Raw genomic sequence first — 26,040 nt, forward strand, 5'->3', positions numbered from 1 at the left:
TATAGCAGACATCAACAAGGTGTGTAATGGGACTTCCCAGCACTTGTTCCCTAGCAGAAACATTAACTTGAAACAACTATCCACTCAAAAATACCTTCACAAGCGCTAAGAAAACCAGGTGACCGAGTACAGCACCTGAGTGTAGTAACTCAGAAATAAGAAAAGGTACATTGAAGAGGGCAGAAAAGACAGTTTTGCAAAACCTGTGCCACCCCTTCCCAACCTGTCAGGCAGCACAACGTGAAAACAGATACCTGCCACTTGAGGAAATGAGAGATTGTTTCGTGTCTGTGTAAAAGCATTTTAGTTTGATGTAGACTCTGTCTCACACCATATACAAATTGATCCCAACTTGTAAAGCTTCAGCTTATAATTTTTCAACTTTACAATGGGTTTATTGGGATGAAATCCCATTGTAAGTTGAGGAATATCTGTACAAAAATCAATTCAAAATGAAGTAAAGACTTAAAAGTAAAACCCTAAACTGTAAAACTACTAGAAGGAAATGGGGATGGGGGTGGGGGAGGAGGCGGAGCTTCATGACATTAGTCTGGGCAATGATTTTTTTTGGATAGGACCCCAGAAATGAATAACAAAACAAAAGTAGACACATGAGATTACATCAAACTAAAAAGCTTTTGCATAGCCAGGAAAGCAATCAACAGAGTAAATAGAAAATATTTGCAAATGATACATCTGATAAGAGGTTAATATACAAAATATGCAGCAAACTCAACAGTAAGAAAAAAATAACCCAATTTGAAAATGAGCAAAGGACCTGAATAAACATTTCTGAAAAGAAGACTTACAAATGGCCAACAAGAATATGAAAAAGTACTCAACATCACTAATCATCAAGGAAATGCAAATTAAAACCACAATGTGATAGCACCTCTCATCTGTTAGAAAGGATGCTATGGAAAAGATGAAAGGTAGAAAGTGTTGGCAAGGATGTGGAGAAAAGGGAAGCCTTGCCACTGTTGGTGAAAATGTAAATTAGTACAACCGTTATGAAAAACATGATAGAGGTTCCCAAAAAGGTAAAAATAGAACTACCATATGATTGAGCAATTACACTTCTGGTACACATCCTAAGGAAATGAAAGCATTACATTGAAGAGATATCTGCACTCCCATATTCATTGCAGCATTATTCACAATAGTCAAGATATGAAAAAACAAACTGAGTGTCCATCAAAGGATAAATGGAGAAATAAATTGTGGTATATATATATACACACACACAATAGAATACTATTTAGCTTGTAAAAGGAAGGAAATTTTGTCATTTGTGACAACATGCATGAATCTGGAGATACATCATGTTAAGTAAAATAAGCCAGATACAGAAATATAAATACCACATAACCTCACTTATATGTAGAATCTAAAATGTGGAACGAACTGAAATAGAGAATAGAATCTTGGCTACCAGCGCCTGGCAGGGGGTGGGGAGAGGGCAGGGGTTGGAGAGGTTGGAAAGATGTTTGTTAGTCAAAGGATATAAAATTTTAGTTAGGTAGGAGGAATAAATTCAAGAGACCCATTGTACAACATGGTGACTATACTTAATAACAATGTATTTTGAAAACTGCTAAGAGAGTAGATTTTAAGTGTTCTCACCACAAAAAATAAGTATATGAGGTAATGGATATGTTAATTAGATATGGCTAAGTTCACAATGTATATTATTTCAAAACATCATGTGTACATGGTAAATATATCAAGTTTTTGGCAATTAAATTAATTATTTTTAAAAAGGTTTTGTGGTCAGTAAAGTATAGAGACAGTGAATTACTAATTAAATTTTATAAGAATGTATTAGGAAAAACATTATGTTTACTACAGAAAACCAAAAATTTAGTAAAGGGGAAATATGGAATATGGCACAGAATTGTAAAACAGAAAAAATTTTAACCTTGGCAATAATACAGCTTATTTCTTCCTCTACCTACTACAAAGAATTCCAATTTTGTCTGCTAGGTTCCCGGGTTTTGGGGGATAAAGAAAATTAATTTGATTTATATTACAAAGGGTAACGAATGATGGACAAAGGCTAAAACAAGAGATTCCAAAAGGAAGAAAGCAATGAGAAAATAGAGCAGAGCCTAAACCAATTAGTTAAAGGACACTTTTAAGAATTTAGATGCCAGGCACAGTGGCTCACATTTGTAATCCCAGCACTTTAGGTGGCCAAGGTGGGAGGATCGCTTGAGGCCAGGAGTTTGAGACCAGCCTGGGCAATACAGCAAGACCCAACCTCTACGAAAAAATTAAAAAAAAATAATTAGTCTGGTGTGGTGGCAATGTCTGTGGTCCCAGCTACGGAGGAGGCTGAGGTGGAAGGATAGTTTGAACCTGGGAGGTTAAGGCTGCACTGAGCTATGATGGCACCACTCCACTTCAGCCTGGGTAACAGGGAGACCCTGTCTTCAAAAAAAAAAAAGAATTTAGAGAACAGGGTGTTTTTAATGCTCTTGCCATATGTATAAGTGACAGAATGAGTGCATACAGAAGTAGACAAGCTTTAGGATTTGAAGTTCCATTTTGCCTGTTTGAAAAATAACAATAAAGTAATTTTTAAAATTATCAAATATGAGAGTGCTTTCACTGTGACCTGTATCAAGTTAGGGCAACATGTTAAGATAGTTTTATATGGGTTATGTATGCTACATGCTGCTCTTTAGTCAAAAGAAGAAACTTTATCTAATTAGAGAATTCATTTCTTCACAGGAATAATTTTTCAAAGTAATTTTGAAGCCAATTTGCTACATACATAAGAAATTACTCACATGAAAATGATACATCATGAAATTGAAAAAGAAAATTGTATTATTTGCCAGGAAGAAACATAGGGACTAAACTGTAAATGATAGTATAATAAAGATTAACCTAACAAAACAAGTCTAGAAGAAAGCCATAAATATTTTTCAAATAAAATACCTGATTTAGAAACCAGATGAATATACTAAAATAAGTAGCGTTTGAAATGACAGTAATAGATTCTGACATGTAAGAAATTATGTGTGAGGAAAACATGGATTTTTTATAGAGCTAAATAAGTACAGTCATGTGTCCTGAATGATGGGGATACCTTCTGAGAAATGTGTGATTTTGTCATTGTGCAAACACCATAGAGTGTACTCTATAAACCTAAATGATATAGTCTACTACACACCTAGGCTATATGGTGGTAGTCCACGGCTCCTAGACTACAAACCTGTACAGCATGTTACTGTACTGTATACTGTAGGAAATTGTAACACAATGGTATCTCTATCTTATCACATCTAAACATAGAAAAGGTACAGTAAAAATATGGGATTATGATCTTATGTGACCACTGTGGTACCTGTAACTCCATCACTGACCAAAACATCATTATGCAGCACATGACTGTACGTTAGTTTTTAGGATTATATGTGTACACACTATCTACAAATTTTATAGTCATTTAAAAGCCATCTGTAGAGCTTATGCTATTACTTTATTATTATTATTATTATTATTGTTTCAATATTTTGGGGGAACAGGTGATGTTTGGTTACATGGATAAGTTATTTAGTGGTTATTTCTGAGATTTCGGTGTACACATCACCCGAGCAGTGTACACTGCATCCAATGTGTAGTCTTTTATCCTTCAACCCCTCATCCTTCCCTCCAAGTCCCCAAAGTTCATTATATTATTCACATGCTTTTGCATCCTCATAGCTTAGCTCCCACTTATAAGCAAGAGCATATGATGTTTGGTTTTCCATTCCTGAGTTAACTTCACTTAGAATAATGGTCTCTGACTCCATCCAGGTTGCTGCAAATGCCATTATTTCATTCCTTCTATGGCTGAGTAGTATTTTATTTATATATATATAAAATAAATATTTAATAAATACATATATACACACACTCATATAATGATACATATATATGCCACATTTTCTTTACCCACTCATTGATTGATGGGCATTTGGGCTCGTCCCATATTTTTGCAATACCACCTTACTCCTGCAAAATGGCCATAATTTAAAAAATAAAAAAAGAATAGATGTTGGCACAGATGTCATGAGAAGGGAACACATTTACATGGCTCGTGGGAACGTAAACTTGTACAACCACTATGGAGATTCCTTAAAGAGCTAAAAGTGGAACTACCCTTTGATCCAGCAGTCCCACTACTAGTTATCTACCCAGAGGAAAAGAAATCACTACATGAAAAAGACACTTGCATATGAATGTTTATTGCAGCACAATTTGCAATTGCAAAAATAGGGAACCAGCCTTAAATAATGCCATTATTTTATTCCTCTTTAATGGCTGAGTAGTATCCTATGGTATATATATATCATATATATATACACATCATATATATCAAATATATGTATGATCTATATATATACACACACCGCATTTTCTTTATCCACTTGTTGGTTGAGAGCATCTAATGTTCATCAGAGATATTGGTCTGTAGTTTTCTTTTTTTGTTATGTCCTTTCCTGGTTTTGGTATTAGGGTGATCCTGGCTTCACAGAATGATTTAGGGAGGATTCCCTCTTTCTCTATCTTTTGAAATAGTGTCAATAGGATAGGTACCAAGTCTTCTTTGAGTGTCTGACAGAATTCAGCTATGAATTCATCTTTTTGAGGGGGGAATATTTTAATTACCACTTCAATCTCACTGCTTGTTATTGATCTGTTCAGAGTTTCTATTTCTTCCTGGTTTAATCTAGAAGGGTTGTATATTTCCAGGAATTTATCCATCTCCTCTAGGTTTCATAGTTTTTGCACATAAAGGTGTCCATAGTGGCCTTGAATGATCTTTTGTACTTCTGTGTTATCAGTTGTAATATCTCTCATTTCATTCCAAATTGAGCATATTTGGATCTTCTCTCTTGGTGAATCTTGCTAGTGGTCTATCGATTTTGTTAAACTTTTCAAATAACCAGCTTTTTGTTTCATTTATTTTTTGTATTTTTTGTTTCAATTTCATTTAGTTCTGCCCTGATCTTGGTGATTTCTTTTCTTCTGCTGGGTTTGGGTTTGGTTTGTTTTTGTTTCTCTGGTTCCTTGAGGTGTGACCTTAGATTGTCTATTTGTGCTCTTTCAGACTTTTTGATGTAGGTATATTATGCTATGAACTTTCTTATTAGCACTGCTTTCGCTGTATCGCAGGGGTTTTGATAGGTTGTGTCACTATTATCATTAGGTTGAAATAATTTTTAAATTTCTGTTTTTATTTCATTGTTGACCCAACAATCATTCAGGAGCAGGTTATTTAATTTCCATGTATTTGCATGGTTCTGAGGATTCCTTTTGGAGTTGATTTTCAATTTTGTTCCATTGTGGTCTGAGACAGTACTTGATATAGTGTTGATTTATTGAGACTTGTTTTGTTGCTTATCATATGGTTTACCTTGGAGAAGGTTCCATGTGCTGATGAACAGAATGTATATTCTGCAGTTGTTGGGTAGAATATTCTGTAAATATTTGTTAAGTTCGTTTGTTCTAGGGTATACCTTAAGACCATTGTTTCTTTGTTAACTTTCTATCTTGATGACCTGTTTAGTGCTATTGGTGGAGTACTGAAGTCCCCCACTATCATCATGTTGCCATTTATCTCATTTCTTAGGTCTAGTAATAATTGTTTTTATAAATTTGGGAGCTCCAGTATTAGGTGCACATAGATTTAGGATTGTGATATTTTCCTGTTGGACTAGTCCTTTTATTATTATATAATGTCCCTCTTTGTCTTTTTTTTTTTTTTTTTTTTTTTTTTTTTGAGACGGAGTCTCACTCTGTCGCCGGGGCTGGAGTACAGTGGCCGGATCTCAGCTCACTGCAAGCTCCGCCTCCCGGGTTCACGCCATTCTCCTGCCTCAGCCTCCCGAGTAGCTGGGACTACAGGCGCCCGCCACCTCGCCCGGCTAGTTTTTTGTATTTTTTTAGTAGAGACGGGGTTTCACTGTGTTAGCCAGGATGGTCTCGATCTCCTGGCCTCGTAATCCGCCCGTCTCGGCCTCCCAAAGTGCTGGGATTACAGGCTTGAGCCACCGCGCCCGGCCCCTCTTTGTCTTTTTTAACAGTTGTTGCTTTAAAGTCTGTTTTGTCTGATATAAGAATAGCTACTCCTGTGTCCATTTGTATGGAATATCTATCCCCACCACTTTACCTTAAGTTTATGTGAGTCCTTATGTGTTGGGTGAGTCTCCTGAAGAGAGACCAGTGGGGTAAAAGAAAAACCATCAGGTGGGGGCAGGGTTAGGCATGTCTGAGCTCAGACTTTCCTTGGGTGGGGTTTGCTTTGACCACTGTGGGGGACAGGTTTGCCGGGGGTGGTTCTCAGACCAATGGAATTATGTTCCCAGGGAAATTATGGCTACTTCTTCTGTATCATACAGATAGCCAGGAAAGTGGGGGAAAGCCAGGAGTGACAGGCCTCACCCAGATCCCACACAGTCAGCAAGGCCAGTCTCACTCCCGCTGTGCCCCCACAACAGCACTGAGTTTATATTCAGGCAGCCAGTGAGCTAGGCTGAGATCTTGCCCCAGGCTATAAGCCTCCCCGCTGAGAAAGCAAGCAGGGCTCTCAGGCCTGGCTGGGCCCTCCCCACCTGCCCACATCTTTGGCTGTGGCTTCTGTGCTAGTGTTGACACTTTCTGTTCAACCCCCTAACCAACTCCCACCCTGGCCCCTTCCGATTCTGCTCAAGAAAATTCATGCTCAGTCAAAGTTACTACAAAGTTCGGCTAGGAGTTTCCTTCACTCTGTGGTCCCTCCCCTATTTTATTACTGTTAATAACACTATAGAAAGCACTCTTATTGGGCTGATGTTTCCACAAAAGGGAGAGACTTGCTTTAAAGTCTGTTTTGTCTGATATAAGAATAGCTACTCCTGTGTCCATTTGCATGGAATATCTATTCCCACCCGTTTACAGACCACAGTGGAACAAAATCAAATCCACTAACTTCATATTGTGTTTCCTTCTTCATAGTTTTGAGATTCAGAAGAACAAGTATACTTGAGCCAAATATTAGCAAGAACCAATTAATGAACTATTTTACATAAGTGAGTTCAACTGAAGCACTCAAAAGCATCATTATTCCATAGCTGATTTAAGTGTTTCCCTCCCTCTCTCCAACCAAAACACACACCGACACATATATCCTACCTTTACGAAAGACAAAAACCAAAATAAACACAGTTCTTTTTAATTAAAATTATGTTTAAAAATAATTCAGTTCATACCATTACACAGTAAAATGGAAATGAGGAAATTCTATTGTTTTGAAAATTTTTCTTCTCTACTATCAGAAATGCTTCTTAAATTACAAATAAACAGGTATTAATATATGTTTTAAGAAAGAGAATTGCTTTAAATTTAACTTTAACCACACTATTAACTTACCAGGTAAAACTCGCTCAAAATACAATGTTAATATCAAATAGAAAAGAGCATCAAATGCCAAAATGAAGAAAGTGGCTATCATTATGTACGAATCCCCAGAGGGATAACACCACTTAAGTAATTATCCAGGTGTGTAATCTGAGATTTAAAAGAAAAAATAAAATGTTAGATGAACTTATAAAACTATATAAAACAATGTATTTTTTTAAAAAGGTGGTACCTAGACATATGTAATTAATATTTTAATACCTTTTCAAATATGCATAGTAAAGGTGCTACTAGTATTGCTGCTTTTTAAAAATAGAAGTATTCTCACAAAACTGTAAAATGCTATATATGAAAGTAAAACAAAAAAGAGAAGTGTAACTGTATCATTAATCATGGGTATTTTGACAAAGAAAATATGGAGAAGTGGACAAGCAACCAAATATAACATACTTTGGAAGGAAAACTTGAAGTGGGCAACATAATTGGAGCCCATTTAAAGAAACATAAAAATTCTAAGTATAAGATATTACAGAAACATTCAATTATTAAATAAATATTGAAGACTTGAAGAAAAAACTAGAAAGATAATAATGATAATAGTTAACACTTAGATAGTATGTATCTGACACTGTACTAGTGCTATATGTATATAATAGCACAATTAATCTTAAAAATTTACCCCCATGAGGTGGGTTCTACTGACATCCTCATTCTGCAGAAGACAGGCTAAAGGGATTAAGTGACTTGCCCAATGTCACCAGCTGGTAGGCAACAGAGATGAGACCCTCATCCATGCCATCTGGCTTCACTCGTTATTCATAACCTCACATTTTACTGCCTCTTTAAATGGTGATGCAAACCAGAAATTTCTCAGTGGTCAGATAATGGGCAATTATTTTTCTTCTTTAAATTTGCTAGGATTTTACAAATGATCTGCCTGCTTTGTTTATCCATTTGATAAAATTTTGTTGTTGTTCTTATTTAGTTTCTCAACAGCAGAATTTCTTAAAACGCAGAGTGGCTGAGTATTAAATTTCATGAGGCACCAAATTCTTGAATAAGAACATATTTTGAAAATCTAATAATAAAATCTTGAAATAATTATGTTCTTACCTGGGCCATTCCAGCAATGAAGGCAAAAGGGCTAAGAAGACTTAATACCCATCCCAAAGACAAAGGAAGTTGTCTATATAACACAGTGAATCCCAGACATCCCCAAAATACAGTGAAGAGAAATCCAGCCAAACCAGCGAGCATAGGTTTCCTTATTAACACACTCATGAGGAAAGCCAATGCTATCTGAAGGAAGAAAGAGTTCCAATTGGTATACTTTTCCTTGAAGAGTCATGAATTCATCAATTTCTCACATTGTCAAAAATTTTCTCAAAACATATAGAAAATAGGATAGAAAATATAGTGACTACACTAATATCCCAAAGAAACATTATTTGCTCATATATTTGTAATCTGAAACAAGTTAAGAGGTAATATGTTTTACCAACTCACCAAAGAAAGGCCGTATAAGCTAAAGAGTGTGAATATCACCATGAAGCCAGTATGAAATATAATTGGGATTGATGTTATGATCAGAGCCATAAAAATGGACATAACAAAGATGAAGCAAACATAGGTCAATCCCCAGGAGAGCCTATGGTAGAAACAAGGTGTTAGTTCAACATGTCACACACATAAATGTTTGGAGAGGTAATATGCAAAATGGTTAAGAGCACAAGCTCTAAAATCAGGGCTAAATTTATTCTAAACGGGTATCCATGCACATTTTCTGACTATTGGCAAGTTACTTATCTTCTCTCACTCTCATCTGTAAAATGGAGTTTTTCATGGTATTCATATGGTTGTTCTGAGAAATAAATGAGATAATGCTTTTGAAGATGTTAGTTTAGCATGTGGCATAGAAAGTAGCCATTATTATAATTATCTTTATAGCTGTAGAACAAATTTTATATTTAATATAATTAAATATACTTTTATTCTTTCAGTTAAATGACTACATAAAATGTCAGTGGAAAAACAGTGACAGTCTCCCCTTTAAAAATACTAAAGCTTTCTAAGGTATACAATTCTTCTGAATGTTTAACAGAAATCTTTCCAATTTAAGTAAAGCTCATTTCATTTTTTATCCTTGTATGTCTGTGGACATTAGACAATGTATTATTTTTAAGAATCAGAATACCATAGTGCTACTACAAAATGTGAAACCAAAATAAAGTGAAAGGTATCATGATGCCGGGCACGGTGGCTCACGCCTATAATCCCAGCACTTTGGGAGGCTGAGGCAGGTGGATCGCCTGAGTCAGGAGTTTGAGATCAGCCTGGCCAACATAGTAAAACCCCATCTCTACTAAAAATACAAAAAATTAGCTGGGTGTGGTGGTGGGCGCCTGTAATACCAACTACTTTGGAGGCTGAAGCAGGAAGATCGCCACCCCGGAGGTGGAGGTTGCAGTGAGAAGAGACCATGCCATTGCACTCCAACCTGGGCAACAAGAGTGAAACTCCATCTCAAAAACAAAAAACAAGGTATCATGATGATTATAGTTGTACAACTGTGATTGAATGTCAAAGTAGCCAAAACATTGTTGCTTTTGAAAATCTCTGGAAGTAGATGGAAAGGTACATTTTAAACAACCACCATATGATCCAGCAAATATACCACTGAGTATTTTTCCCAGAAAAATTAAAACTTATGTTCATACAAAAACTGTATGAACATGAATGTTCATAACAGCTTTGTTCATAAGCGCCAAAAACTAGAAACAACCTGTATCTCCTCCAAAGGCTGAAGAATTAAACAAACTGAAATACATCCATACCATGGATTTTATTACTCAATAATAAAACAAACAAACAAACAAACAAAAAACCAAGCTATTGATAAATGAGAATTTGGCATACTTGAGCCTTATTTGGGCAAAGTAGTATCATCTACTGAGCTAAGTAGTAAATTTGTGCCTGATCAGATAGAAAGTAGAAGAAGGGATAATATAGAAGAAGTGTGAGGGCTTTACAAGAAATATAGCAGTTTTACCTCAATACCTGGGATACTTGCATTTGGCAATGGGTTCTTATAAAAATTTAAAGAACAAAATTTGCAAAGCTATATTTTTTTAAGAAAATTATATCATTTTATTATTTAAAAATCTATTTTCCTTGTCTTTGAAAAGAGGACAAAGAGCTTGTCCAAGACACCCTCTCCAATAACAGATGCAACATATCAACTAATAAAAAAAATTATATCCAACACAAAATCTGGTATCTTGTACCCTTGTACAGTTTTATATCAGGGAAGAATCATTCAGAAATTTAGATCCAATGTTTGAGGTGATGGATATCCCAATTATTCTGATTTGATCATTATACACTGTATATATGTATCAAGATGCCACACATACCCCACAGTATATACAATTATGATGTATCAATTAAAAATAGCAAAAAAATGACCAAAAAATCTGAATCCAAACTTAATACTTATCTACTGTAAAGCTAATAATATGGTAGGGATTTCTGTAGTCCAGTTTCACAAAAGGCTTTTTCTATCTCCTTTTCCCCCTTGTCATTAAATTCATTTTATTAATATTTTTGAGTTTTGTAGCACAGTCTCTGAAAGAGTGCTGTTTTCTTAGGCTTGATTCCTGGCTTTATTGCTTATAAGTTACAGGTTTTAGGGAAAAATCTTAACTTTTCTCTACTTTAGTTCTCTTACCTGTAAAATGTGGATAACAGTTCTATCATCCCTAGAACATGGTAAAGTACTTAAACAATATTATTATTTCTATAATTATTAGACTATAATACCTCATTATTATTAAATATTTACTTTATTACTATAATTGTATACTATCTCAAAGTCTAGGGGGAAAAGGACATGGATGAATGAATGCATAGATTCATCTATGGATGAATGCATAGATACATACATAAATGCATAGGCTAGATAGATGGAGAGAGATGCCTTTCACCAGGCACTAACAAGCACCGAACATTCTGCTGTGTGATTTAAACATATTGCTTCATTTAATCCTGAGACTGTTTGATCAATTCCACCCAAATAACATTTTTACAGACTGTGACCTGGCCCCAGTGACACTGTGGTAAATTCATTTATTGTCCAAAATTTTTTGAACCTTTTTCTGCTCCTCACTGTTATGAAAAGCAGCATAATTTCCCATGTCACTAAATGTGAGACTGTCACTTTGACTTGCTTTGATCTCATGATGGGCAGAACATACTTCTTTCCCTCTTGACTTTAGTTTTGTCCATGTGACTTACTTTAATGAGATTTTATTATATATGATGTGAGCAGGAGCTTGAAATGTGCTTGCACAGAGACTTGCCCCCTTGTGTTTCTGTGGTTGAATGAGAAGACCATGACCAGCTAGCCTACTGGCCCAAGAAGGAAGTGAGTCACAGGAATAACACGTGGATCTAATCTGTACCTTGAATCCAAGTCTGGCCAAGCCCAGACTAGATCTGCCATACTGCAGACAAATGAGAAAGAATAAATAATTGTTGCTTGAGGTTGCGGGGTTTGGGGTGGTTTTTATGCAGCATTTTTCTGGCAATATGTAATGATCATACATTTTTCTTCAACTCAGGGAAACATAAACACAATCCTTACTTATTTTCTACTGCAAGCATCTTAAACTCTAATGCAAGTAAGGTGATTAAATTGAATACATGCAAGAAAACTTGTGAGTACATTCAATTTTTTAAGAACCTAGTTTCTTTAATGATTAATGTATGATATACAATAAAGTAGCAACTTAACTTACCAGAATGCTGACTCTCGGAGACCCATTACTGTCATCAGTTTCTTAAACTCTCCTCTTTCCCTTGCAACATTTAATGATGCAAAATATATAAAAGAAGAGAAAGAAACTAAGCAAGTAAAAAGAAACCATTCATTCATAATTTCTCCCTTAGAAATGAAAGGTAGCATCTTCATATTTATTCCAATAACTGATGTCAACTCCTCCATTACAGAATGATTTGTTGTGACCTAAATTGGGACATTAACAAATTTATTATGTTAACTATAGACAAAATGTATTAGAAAACCACATACTTTTTATTTTCAATTTCAGTATTTACATATTCTCATCATTTTAAAGTATGGTAAACTATTAATATCAGAACAATCTTAATAACTTCTGGTACCAACTGACATGAATTATAAGAATCATTTGAGAAATTACTGAAGGTCTATCATGCATAATATGCTGTGCTAGGTGATGGGGAAATAGCAGCAATTCAGACAGAAACACTCTTCATTCTCATAGAGCTTTACATTTTGTAGCACAGCAGCAGAAGAAAGGAGAGGTATTAAATAAATCGTTGTATGATAAATTGTTTAGTTACAATTGAGCAACTATGTTAAACGAAAAGTAAAGGAAAATCAAGAAAGGCTTCCCGGCCGGGCGCGGTGGCTCAAGCCTGTAATCCCAGCACTTTGGGAGGCCGAGACGGGCGGATCACGAGGTCAGGAGATCGAGACCATCCTGGCTAACAAGGTGAAACCCCACCTCAACTAAAAAATACAAAAAATAACTAGCCGGGCGAGGTGGCGGGCGCCTGTAGTCCCAGCTACTCGGGAGGCTGAGGCAGGAGAATGGCGTAAACCCGGGAGGCGGAGCTTGCAGTGAGCTGAGATCCGGCCACTGCATCCCAGCCTGGGCGACAGAGCGAGACTCCCTCTCAAAAAAAAAAAAAAAAAAAAAAGAAAGGCTTCCCTAAAAAAGTGACATTTTTACTGAGTGTTGAAGGTTGTGATCTTTCCTAAACAAAGACTGTGCGGAGAGGGTTGAGGATGGAGAAGAAAACTCTGAGCAGAGTAAACAGTATATGAAAAGGAAAGAAGGTATATAGTGCATTGGAGCACATAAAAGAGGCTCCTGCCACAAAAAAAAAATAAATAAATAGACTGTAGATAAGGCTAAAGAAATAAACCACTCCCATAGTTTAGGCAAGATATGATAATGATGTGGCCTTGTGCAGGTGGCAGAACTGAAGTACATAGATTTGAGCTTAGAAGTAAGAGGCCAGGTAAAAGATTGGATGAGTGAGACAGAGAAAATTTTCTCTGATAATTCTCCAGTCCCTTTTGGTCAACTAGGTGGTTTTAGCATTCACTGAGATAGGGAAAATTTTATAAGACTCAGTCATATTCACAGAAAAACATTCACATTCAGTTTTCAGCATACTAAGTTTGAATTGCTTGAGACATCAAAGTAGAGGTATCCAGCAGACAGTCAGATACATGGAGCTAGAGCAGAGGTCTAGCTCTTTTAGTCCCTAGCTCCTTTAGAAGTCAGCAAACTTCAGTTCCCAGACCAAATCTGACCCACCACATGTCTTGTATATAACATTTTATTGAACACAGGCACACTCATTTGTTTGTGTTATCTATAGCAGCTTTCATACTAACAGCAGAGGTGAATAATCACAACACATTTGGCTCCCAGAGCCTAAAATATTTACTGTGCGGTCCTTTATAGAAAAATGTTGCTAGTCTACAAGTTAGAGTTCTTGGAGTTATCAGCATATAAATTATAATTAGAAGTATGGGGATGAATGAGACCATCCAGAGAAAACATATAGGATAGAAAGAGATGCCTGGGATAGAACTTTGTGGAACTACAGATAGAAAGATGTAGGAGTGTAAGGGGAGATAAGTTGGTAAGAAGACTGAGAGGGAAAGGCTAGAAACAGAGAAGGAAAATCAGGTGAGTCCTATGTTATTTACTTGAGAAATCAAGTAAGATGAGGAATGAAAAAGTTGTTAATTGACATGGGAGTTGTTATTTACCTTAGAAAAAGCCTTTTTGATGGTATGGTAGGGATAGATAATATTGACTTGAGTTGAGTCAAAGGAGGACAACCCTTTCAAGAAACTTATCCCTTAATAGAAGGAAGTTAAGGTAGTCGTGTGAAGAGGAAAGTGGATAAAGGAGGGTCTCAACCATAAGTGAAGAACTTAATTTTAAATCCTGAAGAGACGAATCTAGCAGAAAGGCAGAGATTGAAAAGAGGAGACAGAAACAAAAGTCCACAGTTGAACTTTGCTGATGAAGTTGGGAGGAATGGGATCCAGACTACGAACTGAGGAAAGACATTAGGGATGAAGACAGAGAAGGAAAAGAATGGGTGTAGAGGGTTGTAGGTCTGCAGTTTTATAGGGTTTATGTTAGTTAAGAGACATTCCCGTCTGACAGCTTTTATTTTCTCTGAGGATGAGAGGCAAAGTATTACCTCCTAAGAGTGTATGAGTAGGGTAGGGGATGAGGCAGATATTTAAAAAGAGAGAAAAATACAGATTTAAAATATAGCTTTGAAGTTAGGCACTTACTTCTACAATTGCAGCATTAATTGCAGCTTGAAAAGCTACAAACCCATTTAGCCAGTACTTTGCCAAGTAACAAAAAATTTCACCATGCATGGCCCAACAGTGTTCTTTAAGGAAGAAGAAAAACATGTCCATAGTTATATAATGGAGTCAATTGCTGGAATCAAAACTTTAACTTTGGCTCAAAAATAAAAATATCTAAATGTTAGCTCAAAGCCTATGATTATATGATATAGAGGATTTTTAAAGTACTCTACAAAATTGGAGAAAAAAGAATATATGATGCCAGGCGCAGTGGCTCATGCCTGTAATCCCACCACTTTGGGAGGCCAAGGCAGGTGGATCATTTGAGATCAGGAGTTCGAGACCAGCCTGACCAACATGGTGAAACCCCATCTCTACCAAAAATACAAAAAAATTAGCTGAGTGTGGTGGTGTGTGCCTGTACTCCCAGCTACTTCAGAGGCTTAGACAGGAGAATCACTTGAACTAGGGAGGCAGAGGTTCCAGTGAGCCAAGATTGCACCACTGCACTCCAGCCAGGGTGACAGAGGGAGACTCCGTCTCAAAAAAAAAAAAAAAAAGGGACATATGAATAGTTGCCAAAATAATGAGACTCATCCTAAGTTAAAGACTGATGATTAAGTTCAGGGGGAAATGTATATTAATTATTTACATGGTTGTATTAATATGGTTGTATTAATATTCCTAGCAGCCATTCCAAACAGGGGATTCTGTGAAGTACCAAAAAAAAATTATAATCAGTTTTCATACAGTTACCTGTGTTTTCAGTGTGTTCCTTTATAGCTGGGATTCTATATCCCCAATTAAACTTCAGCTGATATGAGAAAGTATCACGAAATATAACTCCCACTACTTCATGGTACTTTTTTGGAAGTACTATATCCATGGTCTCTTCGTCTGGTGTCCCAATGACTGTTCTTCCTACCATGTATGAAAAATATAAATAAATAATCATGTAAACTTATTACTGGAGGACACAAAAACAAAATACAATTGCTTATTTTATATAAAATTAGTGGTATTACATATTATTTCTGGATAGTTGCCTCTTAGTAAAAGGCTGAGTGAAACTCAATTGTTTTAATTTCAGTGTAAATACATGAAAAGACACAAAGGATATATTGTCTTTAAAAAATTTGTAGCATATTGTTTTTAGTGTGATCTCATTTTGGTAAAGAAAAACTGAATTTGTGTGCCTATGTAAGCATAGAAACATATTCTATATATGACCATGTGCATATTTGCCTTAAAAGATACACACAATTTGAATGAGAGGTAGGGGAGGAGAGGAAGCAGTGGTGAAGACGAAAGGAAAAGCTCTCATATTTTTGCTTCATACAAGTTTGTACTATTCAACTTTTTTTAAAAGTAGATATTACTTTAGTAACTAAAATAATTTAGGAATTAAAAGGAAAAATATTTAAGGTAAGCAATACAAATACTGAGAATTTCCTGTTTTCTTTTTTTCTGCCGAGATTATAAACTGGTATCTATCACATGAAAATAGTATACTAGAAGTAAATTGTATACAAAGAATCAGAGTACAAAAACCAAAAAGTATAGTCTACCTACAGATTCTCTGAGGTCAAGAACACTCTCTAGGAATTAAGTTTATAGTAATCAGTGCATAATGAATGAGTTTACCATCTGCAGGAGTAATCCACCCAATAAGTGTTTAATAGATCTATTACTAACAGAAGCTTTGAAAAATCACTGAAGTCCAGTTAGTGTCTCCTTTTTTACATGTTTATGTATTATGTTCTCAAAATTTTATTAATTTTAAATTTCACTCAGGGTGAAGTCTACATTAAGATGAAAAAGCTGTTTATTTTATGCTGTAGCCATACCTTTCAAAACTCCTCATCCTTCCAAATATAGAGTCAGGTGGTAAAACTTTTATGAGGACAATGCTAACATCACTGATTTTTTTCTAGAGGTATAAAAAATACTGTCAAGGCCAAACCATGAATACTTATGCTAAAAAGCAAGAGTTAGATAAATGTAGAGTAAGACAGTGAGAGAGGAGCTGTGGTTGGAACAGGCCAGCATGGTAGCTGGAATGAAGTACTTTATATAAGAAAGAGGCAGAGTCCAATGGTCCATAAGGCTAAGACAGAAAGTGGCAATTAGCTTACACTGTGCATACAGTAAGAATAGTCCCTGAGGGTTCAGTAAATGCTTCATGAGTTCAGAACAAATGAGTTAAATGACAACACAAAGGAAGTGAGTAGAGACAGATGAGGGCAGAATCAACACTGTGGTGAGGCAGAACATGTAAACAATGCAAGTAAGGGAGGCCGACCGAAGTCAAAGCTCCAGAAACTGCAATGAAGAATTACAAAACAGGGTAAAGCAGCCAGGGATAACAATACCCATTCCAAAGCTTGCATAAAATAATTAAAATTCAGAATTTGGAGGTGTCCCTTGGCATGGCAATCCAGACACCAAAAAACTAAAGAAAAGTTTCAGAAAGACAAGAAAAAGCAGTGATTAGAGCTGAGATATTAACAGATTGGATAAAATATACAAAAGGATGAAATGGTCAATGTTCAGAACACTAGCAGAATGAGAGTTAACAACAAGAGAAATTTGATGGTAGGCTAAGATTACTGAAGAAAAGAACATTTTATCCTGATACCTTCTCTATGCAGGAGCAAAGGCCTCTATGCAGCAGGCCAGAGACCACAGCTGACAGCCCGTAGTTACTCCTAATGGCAGTAGAGATATAAAGGATGGTAGGCAAAGGTCTCACACAGTAAGTATGACTCTCAGATGTTCTTATTTCTTTATAAGATGCATACATCAAATTAATGCAGCAGCCTACATAACATAGAGACATCTATTTTCTGAGTCCAGATATCCAGAAAAAGTCTTATGGGGAAAAAAAAAAAAAGCCTCACTACTCTATGATCAAGGGCCGTGAATTTGTTGACGTTCAGTAGCCAATACCTGATTTGATTTTAAATAGATTTTACATGCCCTGAGCTATACATTTTAACTATTTTTATACACCAAACAGTAATGCTTTTTTAATGCCACTGCTAAGCTTGAGTTTGAATTTCAAACATCTTTGATTTATAATTCCTATATACTGGGAACTATATTTATTTCAATCTCAATTGAAAATAATTAAAAATCCTTTAAAATTTTTGAAACTCTTTAAATTATAGAATACCAACCCAAATAGAAAGTTTTTTAAGTTAAGTTTGGGAAAAGTGAAATTTATATCATCTAAAATGGGTCAAATATATTTTTTTTTCTTCCTACTGCAACAGCATGTTCTAGTATAAAGGGCAAACGGCATGTATGTCATTAAAAAAAGAAAAAAAGAAAAAAAAACCCAAGTAAATCTATTTCATGTCTTACCTACCTACCCTTAGCCTCACACCAACCCCTGTACTGTATATGTAATGAGAATCTTTGCCTCAGTTGAGAATGATTGACTCATAGCTAGGTAAGTAAATTCAACCTGCAAAAAGAACTTGCAAATTAAGTCACATAATACTGAAACATTGGTTATTGGACAACACACCTTTCATAAAGGAAGCCGAGGCCATCTTATTCATTATCCTTCGTGTTACGTTACTGACTGGTGTATATGCCACTACCAGGCCAGAGTCATTAAACTGATCCACACTTCCCAGGACTTTAGGAGGTTGTTCAGGAAAACGGGTAGCTCTGAAGTGTTCCGAAAAGATGCACAAATATAGCCCTAGAAACAATGTTATTGTCCATTCCTCCAGCACACAAAAGAGAAATGAGCCATGTTATAACGTGGTCCAGACCAGTGAGAAACATCCAAACACATTTTTAAGGCAAAATGTATTGTCATTGAGCATAGCTTCATTTCAGTCTGTAATTTTTTTCTGTCCCAATTAATATCTATCCTTTAAAAAAACAACACCTTTTCAAAAATACACAACTTTTGAGATAATATCAACAATTGTAATCAATCTTAACCCAGTGATTTAGCATTCCTATTAGTGGGACTGCCACTGATTTTATGTCCTCATATTTGAGCCAACGTAAGTATACGGCAGCACATAGAACACATTCTTGCCAAAAATATTTAGCCAGAATTGGATCCTGCTTTTAGAGCCAACTCACTGCTTACAAAAAATATAGATGATAAAGGGATGACTTAAATGACAACATGGACAGGCAATCAGATAAAAAGACAACATGGAATATTCAACAGGAAAACTAGTTTTGTCTCATTGGTTACTGAATAAATCAACCTTAAAAGACATTTTGGGGGAAATCTGGAAAATTGAATTTGGCCATGGAACTAGATGATATGGAATTATTTTTAATTTTGTGTAGTGGGATAGTGGTGATGTAGGGAACCAGGTTCTTAATTTTTGGAGACACTAGCTAAAATATTTAGCCATTACATATATTTTGGGGAAGAAGAGGAGACAGAGAGATGAAGCAAAGCTGGCAAGATGTTAACAGCTGTCAAATCTGGATGGTGGATGTATAGGTGTTTATTGTACCAATATTTCCACATTTCTGGATTCATATTTTTTTTAATTCTAGTGAGTGATAAATATAGATGTAACCTTCTTCAGTATATGAACCAAAATATTTGATTGAACTGCTTCAGAAGCTATTGCAGAGATTTAAAAGGACGATATGAATCCTGTTAGTTCCCACTGAAATGGTATTGACTATTTCTGAACAGACTGCAATCTCTACATGGTCAAGGCAGATCCAGTTATGTCTCATATTCATGTCAGCATACAATGTCTTAATATTCATGTCAGCATACAAGAAACTCAACAGAATGCAAAGGTATTGACAATCTGTGATCTTGTTCCATGAAACCACTCCATGTTGACAAAAAGCATGGCTTTGAAGAGATTCCAAAAATAGTTTGCAAATTTTTACTCAAAGATATTTTCCCAGTCTTACCAAATAACATGACATTAATCGAAATGTTCCCAAATAGTATCAGGGTTTGCCCATTTAAAAATCTATTTTATTTTGCCTAGCTTATCTTTCCCCTGGCTGTCCCTGCCCCCAACACAGAAGTTAGCTAAAGGGGTAAATCAGAATGACTCTGAGATTTGAATGCATTAATTATGTGGAAAACAGCTGGTTCTATTCTGCAACAGATTATTTTTCAGGAGCTGTCAGATGAGCTCTTTAGTTAATTTCACCTTTGACACAAATAGTATCCTATTTTGCAAAATATATCATTTTGCAGTATTTAGAATCTCAACTCAACTAGCCAGTATGATAATTAAAAATCAGAATTTATAAACAAGAAAAGTAATAAAAATGACATAATACTATATGATGGATTTTCACTTATTAACCACGAAAAAATATATATATAGTGAATCATACCAATAAAGTCTCTCTTTTTATTCTCCATTTTTTAAGAAAATTCTTGTACAGAAGAGCCTGAATTTGTTGACATACACTTATCTCTTTTTTAACCATTTTGTCCTGTTCATTAACAGGGTAAAGTAAATATTGTAGAGCAATAACTAGGGGAAAAAAGAAAAAAAGGAAAGTTCAGTTACAGAAAGCCTTTGAACATTTTGAAAGCATAATTTTCAGATGCACCAACTAAATGCCTTATATGACATTGTAGTAACATATTCAATCAGGATTTTAAAAAAGAATATAAAGTATTAGTGATTGTAAAATGTCTTCTCAGTTGCTATTTCTCTCCAGGCTTTTATGGCTATGAGGGAGATAAAGGCGATAGTATATAAGTCTTTTCTCCTTTTGTCTCAGGAGTCACTTTTTTTCTGTGAAATCTTTTTTTTTTTTTTTTTTTTTTTTTTTTTTTTTTTTTTGAGACAGTCTCTCGCTCTGTCGCCCAGGCTGGAGTGCCGTGGCCGGATCTCAGCTCACTGCAAGCTCCGCCTCCCGGGTTTTTACGCCATTCTCCTGCCTCAGCCTCCCGAGTAGCTGGGACTACAGGCGCCCGCCACCTCGCCCGGCTAGTTTTTTTGTATTTTTTAGTAGAGACAGGGTTTCACCTTATTAGCCAGGATAGTCTCGATCTCCTGACCTCGTGATCCGCCCGTCTCGGCCTCCCAAAGTGCTGGGATTACAGGCTTGAGCCACCGTGCCCGGCTCTGTGAAATCTTAACATTACATCCACCTAAAGTAAATCCCTCAATAAGATCTTAGCAATGTTTAGAATCCAAAAACCACTTTCTCTTTACTTGTTAAGAAAAATAAGTTTAACAGGAAGAAATCACTTTCTGTTCCTTGTCAGTCAGCAATTTGACCACAAGCAGTCTTATTTTGAATTGCACATTTGGCACATTTATTTGATATCTTGTTAACCACTGGGCAAAGCAAAGTCAAAAACACTATGGTCATTCTTAGAATCCAAAAAAGCTAATTCATTAAATCTCCATTTATGAAGTAAATATGTAAGATACATACAGATTAAAATCAAAAACATCAGCTAATATGACTAGAGTAATTGATTTGTAATAATGATTCTTATTCTTTGTTTTCAGTTTGAAAATCCAGAACTGATCATTTAGTATCACAACTACGACTATTGAAGTCCATTTGAATAAATGTTGATGTTATATACAAATTATAATGTTCGGAGAGAACTTGCTATATTTCCCTTTTTTCATAAAATAAAATGCAAAGCCAGCAAAACCCAATATAATCTCTACATTCTAACTTAAGAAAGTAGAAACATTAAGACACCAATCTTCACTTTATGGATGCAGAGGTCTACTTAAATAGCTCCATAAGCAAACCACAAAAACATTTTAAAAGAACAAAAGAACACAGAAAAAAGGAACTTGCTGTAATGCTCACACATTCTAAAGAAGTAAAACCTTACAAATTCTCCAAAGGATATTCAGAGCAGTGTCAGAGAGAGAATTTATTGTCTGATAATATTTATATACACCTCTGAATCCATCCATCTTTCATTTATCACACTAAAATGTTACATAAGTTTTTAAAATAAAATAATTCACTAGTACTATAACATAAAGCATAAAATAATTTAGAACATCTGAATAATATAATTTTAAAAATTTCAATCAATATGTTTGGCATTGGCTATATACTTTATATCTTAATAATCTTCTGCAAAGTGAAAATGTAAAACAAATTTTAACTTACAGTTAAGAAAATAAGAGACAAGTATTTAGAAGCACTTGGATCCACTCGTCTCTTTTTGTCCAAGAAAACAATGAAGAATCCTTCAAGGACTCCTCTACAAATGGTTGTCTCTTTTAAAACTGTTTTTATTCAGTTTGGCTTCTGAAAAGCCATGGTCTGTGTGTAGAACATGCCAACAAATTCTGTTGGGTTTTTTTCCTATGTTTTTCTTCTTGTCCAGTTACTCTTCAGAGACCTGAATGAATTGTTGGCTGAGTGTGTCATGTGGTATTTGTTTATTGCTCTATCTTTTTGGCATACACACAAAAAAAGAGATCAAATTCAAAAAGAAAAACCCACATATTTACAATTGCATAGATAACTACATATTTACAATTGCATGACTTTTAATAATTAAAAATTTGATAGCCAAGCTAAAAAAGGAGCAAATTAAAGAGAAAGTTGAACAGAGAGAGAGAAAATGAGGATTACTCATCTTAGAAATCTGAATCATTCCAATGAGAAAGTTTTATCTGAAAGTTAACTACATTTCAGTTAAATGGTTCCTTGTATTCACTAATTCCTATGTACTAGAAAGTGTTCTAAGGGTTTAAATGAATTCTCCCATTTGATACTTAAAGCAAACCTACAAAGTTGGTACTCTATTTATATTTGTTAAACAAATTTGAAAGGTGGGGTTAACAGGTGAAGTTATTTGCAGATGTTTAAATAAGTGTGAAGCCAACAGATGAGTCCAGAATAGTGTTTGGACTCCAAGATCCCTTACTCTCAACTACCACTATGAAAATGGTACTAATCAAGACAATGATATCTAATACCCATTTTAAAAGTGTAGTGGTATAGACTAGACAGGCATAACTTTAATGATTTTGTTACTTTTTTTTCAGCTACAACTAAATTGGATATTCTCAGAATGGCAAATAACCCCTCTTTATCAACGCTGAAAATCTTATTATGTGATTTTAACTATAATAACATATTTCTTGGTATGGATGCAGAAGCTAATGACCATTCATGAACATGACAAAGACAGAAAGGGTAAAGGACTCAGAGACTCTTCAAATTTTCATTAGGAATACAGAAATAAATGGTTCCTTTAATTGTAAATGTCACTAACAACAAAGGAAGCATACTTTAATTGCCTTCCTTTGTTGTTAGTGACATTTCTCTTCCTATTCAGGCAAAATCATTACTAGAAGTAAAAGTTCATGAAACAGACAACACGAAACTTAACCTGGTTCCAATCCCAGACATTAATGGTAATATTCAGTTAAATGGGTGGGAAAAACAACTACAATCATACTATGATACAGACATACACCCTTTCTAATCACCAAATTTTTAAAATATTTTTTATTTCCATAATTGCTGTGATTTGAATGTCTCCTCTAAAATTCATGTTAAAATTTAATTACCAATGAAACAGTATTGAGAAGTGTAGCCTTTAGAAGTGGTGATTAGGTCATGGGGGCTCCACCTTCATGAATAGATTAATACATTATCTTGGGAATGGACTCCTGATAAAAAGGATGAGTTAGGCCCAATTCTCTCTCTCTGCTTCATTCACCTTTCACCTTTCCACCGTGGGATGACCCTCACCAGAAACCAGTGCCATGCTCTTGGACTTCTCAGCTTCCAAAATTGTGAGAAATAAGTTTCTTTTCTTTATAAATTGCCCAGTCTGCTGGGTACAACTAAATCTGTGGTGTTCTATTGTAGCAATAAAAAACATGCTAAGACAATAATTTCAGGGATTTCAATCTCCAATATGGTACAGTCAGGAGTCTGAGACCTGCATTGCAGACCTGTCACTCATTGTCTGTGTCCCTTGGAGAGGTCATATAAAATCCTCAGGTCTCTGTTACACATTTATAATAGGATTTGGATCCTTTTCATTCTAAGCCTTTGTATATTTATAATTATACAGTTCTGCTACAGAGTCAGAATGTTGAAATACTCCAGATTTAGGCTTATGCACATCCACATAATATAATACCAACTAGCGCCTCCTCATCAAACTCTTCCTTACTCTTGAGTCCTTGACCCCTGAAAGCATGATAGCTTTCAGCAGGTAAATGTACTAATTAATGAACAATCAGAGGCAATTTAGCAGAAGTTGTCCTCCACATATCTCTACTTCATTCTAATTTCCCAGAGGAAACTGAGCCAATTTTTCTCTAAACTCAACACCGCTGCATAATCCTTCAATCAAATTCTATTACCTAATCTAAAAATCTGGCTCTCTTGGTTATCTCTTTTTATTTTATTGTTAACTCCTATTATAATCTCTCCTCTCCTTCAGCAGATTATAGCAGGGACTGCTCTAATCTCTTCTCTCCTTCCATCTTTCTTTAGATATGTCTGGCAATTACATATGAGAAAATATTGTCACTGCCAGCTTTCTTAAGCTACCTTATCTTATAAAGTATCTTATACATTAGCTCATCTTCTCACAATTACTGCCAAAATTTCCATTGTATTAATTTCCTAGGGCTGCCATAACAAAGTACCACAAACTGGGTACCTTAGAAATTGATTCGCTCAAAGTGTTAAAGTCTAGATGTCCAAAAATCATTGTCCTATCTGAAAAGCCATGCTCTCTCTCCCAGCTTCTGGTGATTGCCAGCAACCCTTGTCATTCCTTGACTTGCAGATATATAACTCTAATATCTGTGTTGTCATTACATGGCATTCTCTCTTCTGTGTGCCTGTGTCTTCAAATGGCATTCTCCTGTGCATTTGTCTCTTTCATTCTACCAATTTTGAGTTAGTTTGCTCCTGTTATTCTAGTTTCTCGAGTTGCCATTTTAGGTTATTTGAGATCTTTCTACTTTTTTGATGTAGGCAAATATTGCTATAAACTTCCCTCTTAAAACTGCTTTTGCTATATCCCATTGGTTCTAGTATATTGTGTTCCCCCTTTTTGACTCAAGAATTTTCTTAAAAATTTCCTTTTTAATTGCTCCATTGATCCATTAGTGGCTCACAAGGATGTTGTTTAACGTCCATGTATTTGTACCATTTCCAAAGTTCCTCCTGTTACTGATTTCTAGTTTTATTCCACTGTGGTCAGAAAAGCTACTTGATAAAATTTTGATTCTTTTAAACTTGTTGAGACTTGTTCTGCGGCCTAACATATGACCTTTCCTGGAGAATATTCCATGTGCTATTGAGAAGGATGTATATTCTGCTGCTGTTGGACAGAATGTTTTGTAAATGTCTGTTATGTCCATCTGGTCTAATGTGTGGTTTAATTATAATGTTTCCTTGTGGATTTTATGTCTGGATGATCTGTCTATTCCAGTTCCTTACAATTATTTATTGCAGTATATTTGTCCTTTTAGATCTATTTATATTTGCTTTATATATTTCAGTACTCTTGTGTTGGGTACATATGTATATATAATTATTATATCCCATTGCTGTACTGGCCTCTTTATCATTATATAATGGCTTCATCTCATTTTACAGTTTTGGTTATTTCATCAGATGTAAGTATAGTTACTCCTACTCCTTTTTTATTTCCACGTGCATAAAATATCTTTTTCCATCTCTTCACTTTCAATATGTGTGTGTCTTTACAAGTGTAGTGAGTCTTTTGTGGGCAGCAGATAGTTGGGTTTTGTTTTTTATTCAATCAGCCACTACTTTATGTCTTTTGATTGAAGAATTTATTTCATTTACATTCAAGTTAATTATTGATAGATAAGGGCTTACTGCTGCCATTTTGATACCTGCTTTCTAGTTGTTTTGTGGACGCTTTCTTCTCTTACAATCTTCCTTTGTGTGTAAATGATTTTCCCTAGTAGTATTTTGATTCCTTGCCTTTTATTTTTAATATATCTATTATAGGTTTTTGCTCTGTGGTTACCATAAGGCTGACAAAAAACATCTGATAGTTATGACATGTTATTATAAAATAACTTCTTAACTTTGATAGTAAAGACATAACAAAAAACTGTACACTTAATTCCATTCTCCTCCCATATTTTGAATTTTTGATGTCACAATTTTTATATTTTACATTTTATATTGCCTATTTCTTAACAAATAATTTCACTTATTTTTAATAGTTTTGTCTTTTATTCTTCATACTAAGGATATAAGTGGTTTATGCTCCACAATTACAGTATTAGAATAACAAT

General features: G+C 35.2%; 1 protein-coding gene across 1 annotated transcript in view; it reads right to left on the reverse strand.

The window, feature by feature from the left end:
* ABCA10 (ATP binding cassette subfamily A member 10) overlaps nt 1-22,031 on the reverse strand; it is a 79,932-nt gene extending 57,901 nt beyond the window's left edge. The window contains 10 exon segments of the mRNA XM_077972605.1: nt 7,402-7,506; nt 7,509-7,539; nt 8,503-8,688; nt 8,896-9,037; nt 12,186-12,412; nt 14,759-14,862; nt 15,536-15,700; nt 18,312-18,516; nt 20,132-20,274; nt 21,896-22,031. Coding sequence (XP_077828731.1) covers nt 7,402-7,506; nt 7,509-7,539; nt 8,503-8,688; nt 8,896-9,037; nt 12,186-12,412; nt 14,759-14,862; nt 15,536-15,700; nt 18,312-18,516; nt 20,132-20,227 — 1,261 coding nt within the window. The 5' untranslated portion in view covers nt 20,228-20,274; nt 21,896-22,031.
* Between the last annotated feature and the right edge of the window lie 4,009 nt (nt 22,032-26,040).

This window comes from Macaca mulatta, chromosome 16 (genome assembly GCF_049350105.2).
Source record: "Macaca mulatta isolate MMU2019108-1 chromosome 16, T2T-MMU8v2.0, whole genome shotgun sequence".
Lineage (NCBI taxonomy): Eukaryota > Metazoa > Chordata > Mammalia > Primates > Cercopithecidae > Macaca > Macaca mulatta.